This window comes from Cricetulus griseus, chromosome 3 (assembly GCF_003668045.3).
Source record: "Cricetulus griseus strain 17A/GY chromosome 3, alternate assembly CriGri-PICRH-1.0, whole genome shotgun sequence".
Classification (NCBI taxonomy): domain Eukaryota; kingdom Metazoa; phylum Chordata; class Mammalia; order Rodentia; family Cricetidae; genus Cricetulus; species Cricetulus griseus.
In genome coordinates, this window is record NC_048596.1 from 49,850,202 (window position 1) to 49,866,192 (window position 15,991).

The 15,991-nt window shown below is 49.6% G+C and overlaps 1 protein-coding gene across 4 annotated transcripts; it reads left to right on the forward strand.

The window, feature by feature from the left end:
• Window positions 1-5: 5 nt before the first annotated feature.
• Window positions 6-14,069, forward strand: Tkfc (triokinase and FMN cyclase). Of its 4 annotated transcripts, XM_027406693.2 has the most exons (19): window positions 105-135; window positions 880-961; window positions 1,411-1,520; window positions 4,957-5,146; window positions 6,269-6,379; window positions 6,472-6,653; window positions 8,638-8,716; window positions 9,014-9,103; window positions 9,675-9,709; window positions 9,785-9,869; window positions 9,964-10,053; window positions 10,858-10,974; window positions 11,350-11,469; window positions 11,611-11,748; window positions 12,501-12,607; window positions 12,710-12,813; window positions 12,936-12,969; window positions 13,065-13,154; window positions 13,520-14,069. In XM_027406693.2, exons 3-19 carry the CDS (start codon window positions 1,518-1,520, stop codon window positions 13,679-13,681), a joined length of 1,737 nt encoding a protein of 578 aa, XP_027262494.1. In that variant the 5' UTR covers window positions 105-135; window positions 880-961; window positions 1,411-1,517; the 3' UTR covers window positions 13,682-14,069. The 4 variants fall into 4 exon arrangements, with proteins under 4 accessions (XP_027262493.1, XP_027262494.1, XP_035297864.1 ...); XM_027406692.2 differs by lacking the exon at window positions 880-961 and having other exon boundaries at window positions 6-135; XM_035441973.1 differs by lacking the exons at window positions 105-135; window positions 880-961 and adding an exon at window positions 172-315.
• Window positions 14,070-15,991: the final 1,922 nt, after the last annotated feature.

Below are 15,991 nucleotides of genomic sequence, written 5' to 3' on the forward strand. Positions count from 1 at the left end.
ACGGGACGGCCTCACCTGGCCTCTTGGAGGACTTACGGAGCCCGAGGCGGCCAACCAAGCGAGACCCCGCCCCCGATGCCCCGCCCTTCCCTTACCGCCAGAGGCCGCAGTACCCGGATGAGAGCGACAGTTAGGGTACGCAGATGGGAACAGGCCCCCCCACCCCCCATCCCGTGCCCTCAGAGCCCATCTGCTGGCTCCCCTTCCCTTCCTCAGATTCTGCCTCCTTCCCTCCCCCATAGTTCTAGGAGTCCTCGTGGCTGTTTTCCCCTTTTGGAACTGGAAGGGCCGCGGAGGACTAGAAAGGGAAGAGAGGTGACAAAGACCTGTACACATCCCAGACTAGAACCGTGCTTCCCTTTGCTTAACTCTTCCATGCCATCAACTGACTTTAGAACAAAGGTTCCCCCCCCCACCCCCCGCCTCACCTGGAAGGCGGGGAGAGGGGGGGTCCTGGGTGCTCACTTCTCTTAATTTCTTCGGAAGAGAAAGGGCTCCTTACTTAAATCGCTTGCCAGCACTGTTAGTGTCCTTACTGCGGTATAAATTCTGAACGCAAACACAACACTGGAATTTCACAGCAAGAGTCTTAATGACCCAGGTGTTCTGTGCAGTCAGTCAGCACTACAGATCTAAGCCCCAGGCTTCATCAGAAAGCCCCCACGCCCCCGCCCCCACAAGGAGCAGCTGAGGCTGGAAGCATCTGCAAAATGCCCGAGAGAAGCTAACTCCCTGTTTTATAGATGAGGCTGAGGCCTAAGGGGATCAGTTTAACTAAAAGTCCCCCTAGTAAGTTGAAGCAGAGTGGATGGAGCTTGGTCTAGACCAACAACAACACTGCTAAACCCAGGTCTAACTGAAGAGTGATTTATACCTCAGTTTTCCCCAGCTGGGACTCCGCCTGTCTTTGGAGAACTGGACCATCAGAGGCAACATTAATTAAGATCTGTAATAAGACTAGGTATGGGCTCAAGTCCTGCCTCTTACCCCTTCAATCTTGGACAACTCACTAGAGCTTCCAGTCCTTATTCCAGAATAAGGTCACAGGGCTGGCTTGATCCTGGTGTAGCCAGCCAGCAAGGTGAAGATCTTTGTACATTTTCTCCATTAGTGATAGCCATGTAAGATATGAAGTTACTCTGTGGGTAACTTTGCCCCTTGATGAGGAAGTGGCTGCTGTTCCCAGGCAGAGAGGCAACCCCATGCCCAACATGAATTAATCTGTCTTCAGGCCAAGTGTGGAGGTGAACCTTGGTCAATCCCATGCTGCTCTCCATCCCTAGCCCACGTACTAGAATTTGGACTTGGATCAAAGTCTGAGGCAGCTCCCTAATTCCTAAGGCACAGGAGGCATGATTGTGTCAATTGGCTGCCGGTGCCTTCTGGAGCTAACCCTCACTACTCCTGCAGGTGCTGCCTCTGCCTCCACTTCAGACGAGGTAGCACTCAGGATTGGCCACCCTGCCAACAGCTAGGAGCAGAAGTGTGAGCTCAACTTGTTTCAGAGCTTCCCTACCATGGTGAGTCCTTGGGGGGGTGTGGAAGTGGGGAGCACCATAGAGGGAGGATTATGGGGATCCCCCATCTGAACACCCTGAATCTCCCTGTTCCCCACTTGAAATGCTGCTGCCTCCTGGGGTTCAGAGGTCCAGTTTCAGCTGTATCTCCAGGCTTGATCCCTGTTCCCTTTCCTGCAGGCCACTGGGCCAAGTCAAGTCTGAGGCACTCTGAAACCCCTAAGGCTAGGATCTGTCATGCATTTAGATCAAAACAAGTTACTTTGTGTGTAATAAGTCACTTTACTAGTCAAGGAGGGAGCCAGGAAGGATGATAATCTGGTGCCTGCTCCTCAGTCCAGGCATGTGTGGGCTGTTCCCAGAATGGAGAGATGCTGTATGGGAGGCTCACGGTGCCCCTGGGCTTTGCTTTAAAACTGATCTTGAGCAGACCTGGGTTCAGGTTTCAGCCTAACCCCTGCCACTGTGTTACTACTGTGTAGAAGGCTTGACTTCTCTGAACCTCTCCTCTCCCACACCCCCATCTGCAGTATGGTAGATTAAGACCTGCTACCATGTTGCTGGGTAGTGTGGATCAGACTAGAGTCCTAGTGGCCTCACACAGTACCTCCCCTTTTTTTTGCTTTTCCTTCCCCTGGGGTTCCTGAGAAACAGGAATGGTCTGGTGCGGGGTGATTGGGACTCTCTGGAAGGGTGGTGGTGCTGGAGGCTAGGCTCGGAGTTGACACCGGTACACACTAGATGTAGTGTTCCCTCTTTCCCTGCACTGTGCCTTTCTCAGTGTCTGCTTCAGCAACTTGGGAAAGCAGCATGTGGCTGGGAGAAACCAGGCAGATGTAGGCACTTGCTGGCTGTGTGACTTTGAGCACAGTCATTTGTCGTCGTCGTGCTTCAGTTTCCTCTTTGTGCTGACCTTTCCTCCAAAGGATTATTGGGGAAACTAAATTAGACATGTTATCTAGTACTTAGAAATAGTCTGGCTCATAATGTTAAAGAAACGGAGCCTATCTTACTCTGCTTGCTGCCTACTGACCTGGACTACTCCCCTCATCCTGAAGCAGGTGTAAAGGCCTTGGCCCATGTTAAATGGAGGAAAGACATCAGTGCTGTAGGAATACTGGGTACTGGCAGGCTCAGAAAGGAGGCAGGAAGTGCACTTTGCTGGGAGCTGGGTTAGCTTCAGACCACTAGGTGGCGCCCGCAGCCTCCTCAGGGTCCACTTTGAGTTCCACTTTGCCTCCTGAGAACAAAGGCAGGGTGCTGCTTCCCAACCCACAACCGTTGTTTAGCTAGCTCCAGCTTTTCAAAGCCTGTTCACAAAAGGGACTGTAGGTCCTTTCTAGTGAGCTTTTCCCATGGCACTGGTACAAGCTGTACTCTGGTAAATTGCCGTTTCACAGAGGAAGAATTTTGAGCTCAGAATAGATGTTTCTTCCCTGAGTTCTCATAGTTTATGACAGAGAGGAGTGGGATTTGATCCCTAGTCCCAGTGACTATAGAGCCTGAGCTCTCAACTACTGTAGTCCCACAGAGCTCCCTTTTGGCTGCAAGCCCTGTAAAGACTCAGCTGAACCCAAAGGTATTCTCTGGAGTTCTTAGGCCAGCCTTTGTACAACCTTCCTCCTGAGTATGCCCTAGCTTATCACAGTGCAACTGTCCTGGCAGGAAAAAGACATTCTAAAGAGAGACTTTCACCCCGTTCAGATGTAGGCTGTCAGACTGTTAAAACAATGCTCCCCCACCTACCCACCCACTCACCCAAGAAATTGGAATCTCATGCTGGGGGAAGATAAAGACAGAAGCCTTGGTGCTAACCAGGAGAAACTGCCAGAAAGAGATTTCACACAGTTCTGACAGTGTTTCAGACCACCTAGCAAGAAAAACTAGAGCAGAGAGTGATGGGCAGAGCCACACCTTGACCAGGGATGATTAGGCTTTTTGTTTAAGAGTTGTTTTATTGTTGTTGTTTTGTTTTTTGTTAGTTTTGGTTTTTGTTAAGTTAGTTTTTCAAGACAGGGTTTCTCTGTATAGCCCCTGGCTGTCCTGGAACTTGCACTGTAGACCAGGCTGAATTCGAGATCCACCTGCCTCTGCCTCCTGCATTCTGGGATCAAAGCTGTGTGCCACCTTGTTCCAGTTTTTAATGTGTCTGGGATTCATGGGTCTCATGTAACTCAGGCTGGCCTCAAACTCTGTATGTAGCTGTTGCAAACCTTGAACTCCTTGACCCTCCACCTCTCAAATGCTGGGATTACAGGCATGTGCTACCACACCCAGCTAGAACTGCTAAAGTAAACATACCTCCTTCTCTCTATTTAAACCTAAACCTCATGTCAGTGCCCTGGAGATGGACCTGGAGAAAGGGAGTGTCACTGGACCTCTTTATTTGCTCCTCTTCCCATTGAATACACATCGAATAAATCTCCTTTCACTGCTCTTTCCTGTTCTTTCTTTAATTGGCCTATTGAGGACACGTAGATGAGACTAGTTTGTTAGGGGTAGTAGAGCTGAGGCTTTGATCCCGCCTCTTCCTGCCAGCCCCGTGTCAGTTGGGTTATTCTGATGCTTCCTGGAGCTACTGTACTATCACACATCTCCATGTCTTGGCTTATGTTTCCTTCTGCCCAGAATAGCCCCCTCTTCCCAGTGCCTACATGTCTTCTCTTTATTCTTCATGAAGACTTCCTGAATGCCTTCAGGAGATTAAGGCCCCTTTCTTCTGTGCTCCCTTGCACGTGTGTGTCCCTCTCACATAGCATGTGAAAATGACATTCATGTTCCCATGGAGCGCAAGAATAGCATTCTACTCTCTGTGACTATGCAGGGCCTAGCACTGTGCATTGTCACCCTTCATGAGAGGTCCAGCTGGAGCACATGAAGCCCAGTTGTAGCATCAGATAGGTGTGGAGCCTGCCCAGGCCCTTCCCCCATCACAGGAGCCTCTGCCTAAAACTTACCTCCTCCTCTGACAGAAACAGACAGGGCCCCAATTGCATTATTTTTTTCCTAGTGAGGACGCCAACTCCTCAGTTACTTTACATCGAAGCTGTTTTTCAGGATAGAGAGAAACCATGGTGCAAAAGCTTATAAGTTAAGCACTAAATAAAAAGTTGAAAATTGCCAGGCAGTGGTGGCACCCACCTTTGATCCCAGCACTCGGGAGGCAGATCTCTGTGAGTCCAGCCTGGTCTACAGAGTGAGTTCCAGGACAGCTAGGGCTTTTCTACAGAGAAACCCTGTCTAAAAAAAAAAAAAAAAAAAAAAAAAAAGTTGAAAATTGAGAAGTCACAGACACATCCACCTGGTAATAAAACAATTCAAGACACATTGTGTCCTTGGAATTCCTAAGTGGCACCTGTAATTCTTTCCCCCTAGCATGAGATTCCTGGGGAAATGTGGCTGACCACACTCTGAACCTCCTCTTGTTCCTCCTCCACAGACCTCCAAGAAGCTGGTGAACTCTGTGGAAGGGTGTGCTGATGATGCTCTTTCTGGGTTAGTGGCCTGTAACCCTAACCTGCAGCTCCTGCAAGGGCACCGTGTGGCCCTACGTTCTGACCTGGACAGCCTCAAAGGCCGGGTTGCACTTCTTTCAGGTGGAGGTTCAGGCCATGAGCCTGCCCATGCCGGTGAGTATCTTGTGTTGATTGTGAGAGGTACTGGCCAGAGCAGAGCAGACTCCTGAGAGACCCTTTGTGCTAGTATGAGGTACCAGGCAAGAGTTGTGAGGCCAGAGTTAAGAATGGGCCCAGTCTCCATCCTCCCACTCCAAGATGTCCCAAGGACAGTCACAGCCTGTCTCTGTATCTGAATTCTTTTATCTCTAGAAATGCAGGGTTGAGCCAGATAGTCTCTGAGGCTCTCCCAGCCTCAAGAATTGGTGATGGCAAAAGTCTTTCTTGCCTTTTCTTCTAGTCCTGCTGACCCAGCACCTCCAAGAAATTTTCCTGACTCTGCCAGTCCAAAGTGGGACCCATCTTTTGCATCCCTACCATTCCTTTTCCCACACTTGAACCATCCTAGCTGGTTTCCTGTTTGATGCCAGGGATTGAGCCCTCATTAGGAGCCCCTACAGCAGGTGTCAGCTGCACCTTTCCTGTCCACCTTGGGATTCCATTTATTCATTCAACACATGTTAGCAAGCCTACTGTACACCTGGCCCTGTACAGAGTACACCTGTGAAGCAGGCAAGATCGATCCTGCCCTTATGGAACTTTTATGCCCCACTCCAAGAAGACAGATGTGAGTAAGAGTAGTTCAGAGAACCTTAAGGGATATAACAGACAATTGAATATACAGTGAGGGGCAGGAGTGATGACTCAACTCTTAAAAGCATTTGTTGCTCTTGCAGAAGACCTGAGTTCAGTTCCCAGCACCCACATGGCTACTCACAACCATCTGTAACTCGTTTCAGGGGATCCACTGCTCTCTTCTGACCTCCATGGGCACCAGGCACACACATGGTACCACAGTGCACATACATACACACTTGCAAAACATTCGGTAAATCTGTTTTTCAAAAGCTTTATGTAAAAAGAAGAACAGGAAGAAGGCCAGAAAATGATGGGAGGAGACAGAGTTCTTCAGGGTGAGAGTCAGGGGAAGCCCCTCCAAGATGACTCCCATGGAGGCGTTGGCCGTAGCACAAGCACACAATAGGACTTACCCAAACATGGAGCTCAGGCATGTGGGAAACTTCAGGGATAACAGGTATAGACTCTACCCAGCATCCCATTTTTCTCCATCTCCAGGTTTTATCGGGAAGGGAATGCTGACAGGGGTCATTGCAGGATCCGTGTTCGCTTCTCCAGCTGTGGGCAGCATCCTGGCAGCCATTAGAGCTGTGGCCCAAGCAGGCACAGGTCAGGCTTGCCTATGGGAGAAAATGCTGTGTGGGGGTGCTTTGGGGGTGGGTGAGGGCCAGGCTAATGATACCATGCTACTGGTTCTGCAGCGGGCACCCTCCTCATCGTGAAGAACTACACTGGGGATCGACTCAACTTTGGATTTGCCATGGAACAAGCCAAGGCTGAGGGCATCTCTGTGGAGATGGTGGTAATTGGGGATGACAGTGCCTTCACTGTCCTGAAGAAGGCAGGCCGTCGTGGCCTGTGCGGCACAGTGCTTATCCACAAGGTTAGCCTCCCCACCCTGGGACACTGAGGACCAGCCATTTCTTTACCCTGACCTACCAAGTCCCCATCATTGCTTCAGCCATTAGGCCCAGAATGCAGGCATTCTTCTAGATCAGTTCCCTTTCCTTCCCCTCCCCACTCCTAGTCAGTTGCCCCTTCCTTGTGTTTCTCCCAGTGCAGCACGGGTGGTCCTCATATCCTGCCCTAACTGCCTTCACAGTGCCTCATGCCTCATGGCTCTTGGTCTTCTAACTGCACTCAACTTCTCACTGGGCTCCCCTATTTGCTTTTTGCCCTCCTGACTTGCCAGTCTGTTGCCCACACTACCCCTAGGGTTGTTTTGTTTTGTTTTGTTTTGTTTTTAAATACATATTGACCAGCACTCAGAAGGCTAAGACTGGAAGATTTTGGATTTGAGGCTAGCTTAGACAACATAGTGAGACCCTGTGTCAAAACAACAAAAAAAAATGTGTATATGCCCAATTTTCATTTCACTGAGAGCATCTTGGGTTCCCATAGTCAGCTCAAGCCCCTGATTGGGGGTGCCCACCACACACTTTTTATTTATTTGAGGACCGGAGAGGTGGTTCAGCAGTTAGTAGCACTGGCTGCTCCTGCAGGGGACCTGGGATCAGTTCCCATCTCGCGCACATGGTAGGTCACAACTGTCTGTAACTCCACTTCCATAGGAGGCCAGAAGAGGGTGTTGGATCCCCTAGAACTGGAGTTATAGACACTTGTGAGCTGCCATATGGGCGCTGGGAACCAAACCTGGATCCCCTGCAAGAGCAGCCAGTGCTTTTAAGCAGTGAGCTGCCTCCCTAGCCTCTCCATCACCATACTCCGCCCCATCTCATTAACTCCTGGCTTCACGGCCCAGCACCCTCCCCCCCCCCCTTATGCTCTATAAACATCAGGTCCTTCTCTGTATCTGTTGGGCTGGAACTCACCTCTGTGGCTTTATGCATGCCATATCTGTCCCTGCAAAATCCTTTCTTTGGTCATCCTTCTGTGACTTGGCTCATTCCTGACATTCCGTAGAGACCAATGGTGCTCCATGTGGTACTCTCCCTGATTCTCTCAGCACCCTGAGCCACCAGAAAGCCTTTCTCAGGTTCTCTCAGCCTCCTGATATGTGTGCCATCTTGCATTAATTTTCAGTGTGTGTCTCTTGCTTCTCTTCCTCAGACTTTGATTCAGTCTTCCTTTGTTCTTTCCAGCTTAGTAGATCCTTGGTGAAAACTGAGTAGGAGGATGAATGAAAGAATGGAATAAGAGTAAATCGAGCCAGGCATTGATGTCACACGCCTTTAATCCCAGCACTTGGGAGGCAGAGGCAGGTGGATCTCTGTGAGTTCAAGGCCAGCCTGGTCTCCAGAGCAAGTGCCAGGATAGGCTCCAAAGCCACACAGAGAAACCCTGTCTCAAAAAACAAAAACAAAACAAAACAAAACAAAAAAAGAGTAAATGGAGCTGAAGTGTATGCTATAGAAGAAAGGAGCTCTAAGAGTCAGGAAACTGATCAGCAACAGGCTGTGTGACATTGAACAAATCTCCCCCTTCTCTAGGCTCATTTCTCTCTTTTTAAAGTCCATTTCAGCTCCACTAGACTACAGTGGAGAGGGAGAGAGGAGGAGGAGGAGAGGAGAGGTGAGGAGAGAGAGGAGAGAGAGAGAGAGAGATAATATGTGACAATATGTGTATATATTTTGCTGTGAATGGGCTTTATGCATGCCAGGCAAGCCTTCTACCATGGATCCACACCCCCATCCCCAAACAAAAACTCTTGAAGACTCCCAGCAGGTATGTTGTAAAAAAGGAGAGAACATTCTTCTACCCTAAATGTGATGGACCACATTTAGTGTAGAAATCCTGAGCTTCTCCCTCCCAACAAGTAAGTTCTTCCCAGCCTCTCTTCTGCTCTCAATGATCCAGTGACCCCTCCACCCACTATCCTCTCTATCTTTCTCTCTGGGTGGCTACAGGTGGCAGGTGCTCTGGCTGAGGAAGGTGTGGGGCTGGAGGAGATCGCAAATCGGGTGAACGTGGTCGCCAAGGCCATGGGTGAGTGCCAGCCCCAAGGATGGGAAGATGTGGCCAACATGGGGACTCAGAGCAGGCTCCTATCAGAGAAGCCTTTTCATGTTTCCCTTGGGGTTGGGGGAGGGTCCCCTGGGGATACCCTGGAGCCTGGGAGCCGTGGATACCAGAGTTTGGACTCTGTTCATCAGTAAGGTGAGGCGTTGGGCAGCATGTTCATAGAAGATGCCTATAGCCAGGCTTCCACAGCGTTGCTGCTGCCATCCTGGCACCTGCTACAACAGCAGAACCACAATCTCTTCCATGCTTCATTTTTCCTAGGTACCCTTGGGATAAGCTTGTCCTCCTGTAGCGTCCCTGGCTCCAAACCCACCTTTGAGCTGGCAGCTGATGAAGTGGAATTAGGCCTGGGTAAGACTGTGGCAACTGTGCCCCTGCCATGCCTGTTCTTTGCATTGAGTTTTGTCTACCTCTAAGGTCCTGGAGTCGTCTGCTTGGTCCTCCCTGCTTACTTGATGTCCCCTAGGTGGTCTCTAGATTCATAGGTGAGCACGTGAGGCATAGCCTAGACCAACCTGCCTGACTTCTATCCACTTTGCCATCTGTGCCCAGGCTCTGGACACATAGAGTGCCATGCTCCTCCTACCTCATTTTTACCCACATCATCCCATGTACTGCTCGAGCCCCAATGTGTAGCCCTTTTGGTCCAAAGGACACCTTGTCTGTGACTGACATGTTCCACTTCTCCCCGTGTGTTTCTAACACAATAGGCATTAGTGTCCTGTGGCCTCTGTGACATCCCAGCTAGCTCCACTGCCACACCACATGCTACCTTGTTTTTCATTATTCTTTCATTTTCTACCCAGTGTCCACACTCATTGTGCCTAGTCTTGTGCTGAACACTTTGTGTGTCATTGATAAGAACATGGTAAGAGAATCAGTAGGCTGTGAGCTGGCCAATAATGACCAAATCTCTCCACAGGGATCCATGGAGAAGCTGGCGTTCAGCGGATAAAGGTAAATAGACTCCTTGCTCAGCCCAGTCCAGCCTGAGGCCTCCCAGAAACAGCTCACTCCTGCTTCTTCTGACAGATGGCACCTGCTGATCAGATTGTGACTCTTATGCTTGACCACATGACAAATACCTCCAATGTATCCCATGTGTCTGTACAGTCAGGTGAGTAGCCTGTAGTTCCCAATCTCTGTGCCCTTTCTGCCCCTCTGCACAGAGGCCACCAAAGTCTCACTGAGGGTGTCATATCTATCCACAGGCTCTTCAGTGGTGCTGATAGTCAACAATCTGGGTGGCCTGTCTTTCCTGGAACTGGGCATCATAGCTGATGCTGCTATTCGCTTGTTGGGTGAGCCCATTTTCTTTTTCTTTCTTTTTTTTTTTTTCTTTCTTTCTTTCTTTTTTTTTTTGAAACAATGTCTCACTATGTAGACCTGGCTTGGCTGGCCTGAACTCACTATATAGTCCAGACTGGCCTTGAGCTCACAGATGTCCTCCTGTTTCTGTCTCCATGCCTACCTCCCTTATCCCTTTGAACCCAGTTTAAATCTAGGCATAAGAAAAGCAGCTGACGATGGGTGTTGGTGGCGCACACCTTTAATCCCAGCACTCGGGAGGCAGAGGCAGGCAGATCTCTGTGAGTTCGAGGCCAACCTGATCTCCAGAGCGAGTGCCAGGATAGGCTCCAAAGCTACACAGAGAAACCCTGTCTCGAAAAACAAAAAAAAAAAAAAAAAAAAAAAAAAAAGAAAAGAAAAGCAGCTGAGGCTGTGTCCTGTGATGGCCCAGAACATCAGCTGAACAGCCACAAGCTTGAGTTAAATTGTTACTTTTGCCTCTAAACTGCTGGGGTTTTGAGTCTGGGAGTAATAACAGCAATACCTGCCTTAGGGGTGGCTATGAGAATTAAATGTAAGGAAGCTACCTGGTGCCTGCTAAGAGCTCAGGAGGGGATACCTCCAAGGAATGTGGCAATGGACTGTCACAATGTGTAATGGGCTGTCACTGAGGGATGCTCTGAGGAAATCAGGTCATTTCCCTACTCATCACAGGCCTCAATCTACAAGGACCTTGTTTTGTTTTTGGTTTCTTTTTAAGATGCTCTGTGGTAGTTCCCTTTCCCACTCACAGGCTTCTGTGCTTGGCATTGCAGAAGAACGTGGGGTGAAGGTTGCCCGTGCCCTCGTGGGTACCTTCATGTCTGCACTGGAGATGTCTGGTGTTTCCCTTACCCTGATGCTTGTGGATAACCCCCTGCTGAAGCTGATAGGTAAGAGAGGCCTGGAGCCTAAAGGTATTGCTAGAGGGAACCATCATCCATCCACCTGCTCTAGTATAGAGACCACATAGGGCTGATGGTGACAGTCTGGACTCTAGGCCTGTGAAGAGCTCTGCTCTTTCTGGCTTTTTGGCCTTCAGCTCTCATTCAACTTTGGAAAGTTGGTATTAGTGACATCCTCACATCTGCCTTACCCTCTCCCCAGGGACATGCTCTGCCCCCACTCAGTATGCAGTCGACACTCATATGTTCTTCCTGATTTGGACCGCCTTCTTGCAGACAGCTTAGGGAAGCAGTCTTCAGGGCCAGGTGGGGAGTCCAGGCCCCACTTGATCTTGTCTGAAAAAGTTATGTGGCTGCCTCTAGATGCTGAAACTACTGCAACAGCCTGGCCTCACATGGCCAAGGTCTCTGTGACTGGGCGGAATCGGATCAGAGCAGCTCCCACAGAGCCTCCAGAGGTCACTGAGGCCACTGCAGCAGGAGGTACTAGGCCTTGCTGATGGAGAGGGGCAAGAGTCTTTGGGGTGTACAGGGACCTTGCTTGATACCCATACTTCCCGCACTGGTCAAGTTTGGCAATGAGAAGGTCCAGCCAGGCTTCTGTGTCCTGACCTCCCTTTCTAGGTATAGCATCAAAGCAGACAATGCTTGTGCTGGAGCGAGTGTGCACCACCCTGCTCGGACTGGAGGAGCACCTGAATGCCTTGGATCGGGCTGCTGGTGACGGGGATTGTGGCCATACCCATAGCCGGGCTGCCAAAGGTTGGCCTCTATGGGGTGCTCAAGGGCTAATATGGCATACTAGCTCTTAGATTTGGACATTCCATGAAACAAATTCCAGCACATTTAGGGGCTTTCATGGAGTTACTGCCTTCCTTCACCAAGTGAGGCCATTTGGCACACCCCTCAGCCTATCTTCCCAAAAGAAAGGAGTTTCCCACACTACAAATGGAATAGTAATCACAGAAAGAGACCATTCTGCTGCCCTTAGAGCTCTCAGATGCTCACAACACAAAAAAAGCCCTTGTCCAGCCATTTAAGAAAGTGGTGGCACATTCCTTTAATCCCAGCACTCGGGAGGCAGAGGCAATCAGATCTCTTAAATTCAAGGCCAGCCTGGTCTACAGAGTGAGTTCCAGGACAACCAGGGATATATTGAGAAACCCTGTCTTGAAAAATGGATGGATGGATGGATGGATGGATGGATGGATGGATGGATGGATGGATGGATGGATGGGATAGATGGATGGATGGATGATAGATGCATGCAGGACATACCTCAAGCCAAGCACCACTCCCATATCTATGGTTACAAAAGTGCACAAGGTCAGGCAATGGTGGCTCATGAGGATTTCCAGGCCAACTTAGGGTAATGGGAAAGAGAAGAGAAAAAAAGCAGGCAGAAAGCACATCCCTCAGTAAATAAAACCAATCAGGACAACACTAGCAGAGACCAGAGAGAGAAAAGGAAGTGGATAGTACCTCTGAAGGGCCACCTGTCTCTCTACTTGCAGCCATCCAGGGCTGGCTAAAGGAGGGCCCAGCCCTAGCCAGCCCTGCCCAGGTACTTTCCAAACTGTCTGTCCTGCTGCTGGAGAAGATGGGAGGCTCATCTGGGGCGGTAAGTAGAAGTAGGCCCTGGAAGGACAGACTGATGGGGAGGGATGCAGGTTTGGCTGGGTGCTGGCCAGCTCCATGTACTCAGCATTCTGGTCTTCTTCAGCTCTATGGCCTGTTCCTGACTGCAGCTGCCCAGCCTCTTAAAGCCAAGACTGACCTCCCAGCCTGGTCTGCTGCCATGGATGCCGGCCTGGAGGCCATGCAGAAGTGAGCCAGGGCCCTGTGTTGTAACACCAGGGGTGTGCTGGGGAGGTGGTTGATAGATTCTCCCTGCTCCCAGGCAGACTCTGTCCTCACAGCTAAAGTAACCATCTTGCTCATTCTGTCAGGTATGGAAAGGCTGCACCAGGAGACAGGACAATGGTGTGTACTCAGAGTGTAGCTCCCCTTCCCCTTTTGAGCCCACAAGCCCTACAGCAGGGCTTCTTCTCAATCCCCCTCTCTCTGACCTTGTTCAGCTGGATTCTCTGTGGGCAGCAGGACAGGAGCTCCAAGCCTGGAAGAGCCCAGGAGCCAGTGTCCTCCCAGTCCTGACGAAAGCAGTCAAGGTGAGTAAGGCTCGGCTGGACAATCAAGGAGCCTCCAAGCTCCAATCACTAGGTGGCCTTAAGCAAGTTAATAATGGCCTTTCCCAACTTTTTTCCACCTGTATAAAGCAGGGGTGAACACCTATCTCAGAAAGTGTTATACGGCTAGGGAGATACATTAAGCCTAGCCTAGTATCTGAGCTGAGGCTCAGCAAATAGGGGCCCCATTCCTTGCTAGAAGTAGATGGGAGGTGACCTTCCACTGAGTGATGGCACAGATATTGCTGACAGAACAGGATGAAGGGTCCAGGCTCAGGGTTTCAGGGCCTAGTGGGAAAGGAAAGGCCTAGGGTCGTGTACTTAAACCTACTCCCATACTTCCTCAGAGTGCTGAAGCTGCAGCCGAGGCCACCAAGAACATGCAAGCTGGTGCTGGAAGAGCTAGTTACATCAGTTCTGCACGACTAGATCAGCCAGACCCTGGAGCAGTAGCAGTTGCTGCCATCTTCCGTGCCATCCTGGAGGTCTTGCAGACACAGGGAGCATGACTGCCTTTTTCCTCCTCATCTCTTCTCCCTGTTCCATTCCTCTTGCCTTCAGATGGTCACCTTACCTCTCGCTCACCCTCGCTCCCATCCTCTTCGTGAAGTAGGATATCCTCCAGCACACCTCTGGAACTGTTCCATAAACATAGTGTCTGGCTGAGTGAATCATGTGCCCCACCAGCACCCTCTTTCCCTCCTCCAGAAGAGGAGTCCCTCAGGTCATGTTCACCCCACTCCAACCAGTTATGAATGTCAGTGATAAGGCTTTTCCAGAGTACAGCACAGCCCCTAACTGGGTATACCCATTTGGTTTCAAGGCCTCTTCCTCTAGAAGACCTCCTATACCTAGTCAGTGTATGACGGAAAGCCAATAAAACCCATTGAAGCCACACGTGGCTGCCTCATCTTTGAGACTTTAGCCCTGGTTATCAATGACCATGACCCATCTCTTGGCAGGCAGTTCATCACCTGTGCCCCAGACAAGTTCTGCTCTGCTGGGATGGTTCCATGGGGACTCCCCTTTCCTATCCTAGCACATACCATACCAATGCATGCCAGATTGACACAAAGTCTTTCCTCTGCACCAGATCAATTGATTCTTCAGAAATTAATGGGCATTGGGCCCCCAGAAGAAATGGACTCACTGTGTTTTGAGGCTATGGTATAGTTCAGAAACTTCAGTCATACAGGCCCAAGGTCTCTCTAGAGCAGTGGTTCTCAACCTTCTTAATGCTGCAACTCTTTAATACAGGTCCTCATGTTGCAGTGATCCCGACCATAAGATTATTTCCATTGCTACTTCATAACTGTAATTTTGCTGTTATGAATCATAATGTAAATATTTGTGGAGTTAGAGGTTTGCCAAAGGGGTCATGATGCACTGCTCTAGAGCAGTCATTGCCTATGCTCTGACCAGTTGAAAGACTGATGCCTGAGACAACAAACCCACACAGCTCACACCAGGCATGACATCCTCAGTGTAGAGAAGTGATTCAAGGCACTGGCAGGTCATATCCATGTAAAGTCTGGTTCCGTTTTAAACTAACTATGGGAACTCATGCCCATATTTGGCCAGTTGAGATCTATAAAATTCAATGATGCCCATCTAAGGCCATCAAGATGGCTCAGTAGGTAGTAGCCTGAAGGCCTAACAACTTGAATTTGATCACCAGGTCCCATTAAGTGGCAGGAGATAAAGTTGTCTTCTGGCCTCCACATGTGCTGTGGGATGAGCATGCCTACACACACAAAATAATATTTTTATTTTTTCAGAATGGTGACCATCACATGGACAAGAAGACTCAGGTGAGGATTAGGATCCTGGGCAGTGTGGTGTTCTAGTGCTGTCACCAGAACAAGCGTTAGCACTGCTGTCAGCTATTCTCCCTTCCTATAGCTAGTCATACTAAGAAAGGGACCCCATCATCTGTGTTCTCAGATTAGGCACTGGGACTCTTTGGCCTCTAGACCTAGGGTCTCCTGTCAGTCGGCTCCATCAGAAAGAAGTCCCTGGCAACAAAGTAGTTGTCATGCACAGACATGTGGCCAACAGAGAGGAAAAAGTTGGCATCAAACGATGACTTGTGGATCCCAACTCTGCCATCAACCAGCAGAGTGACATCAGGTCACTCTACTTACTTGTCCACCTTCACTCCTTTTTGAGTCTCTTTTTCCAGACTTTAAGGTAGGGAACACCCCTTCCCTAATGAAAGGAGTGTGTGTCTTAAAGCCTTTCATTATGAAGGACACCCACTCAAATTTAAATAGTTTGCAATTCCAGGAATACAATCATGGATTTCTGGTTGGCCCTCCTCTGCATCTGTAAGGGTCGTGTGTCCTGAAGCCTTTGTAAATTGCCAAAACTCTCACTTGAGTACATTGTCATGTCATCAAAGACGATTTCTGTGTTCCAACAGAACTCCTATGCTTGAAACTTTATCCCTAATGTGATGGAACTAAGAGGCAGAGCCTTGAGCCCAGCCTGGTAGCATACCCTTTAGTCTGAGCACTCTGGAGGCAGAGGCAGGTAGATTTCTATGAGTTTGAGGCCAACTTGGTCTACATAACAAGTTCCAGGCCAGCCAGGGCTCCATAGTGAAACAGTCTCAAAAATAACAAAAAATAACAACAAAAGAGGTAGGACCTTTATAAGTGATTAGCGGTGAGGGTGGGACCCTTCTGAATGGGATACACCATCATTTATAAGGGTCTGGAAACAACTTATACTCTGCACCATGTGAAGCCACAGTATGAAGATAGTGGGGAGAGGCCCTCACCAGACATGTGTTGTTGCCTTCATCTTGGACTTGTAGC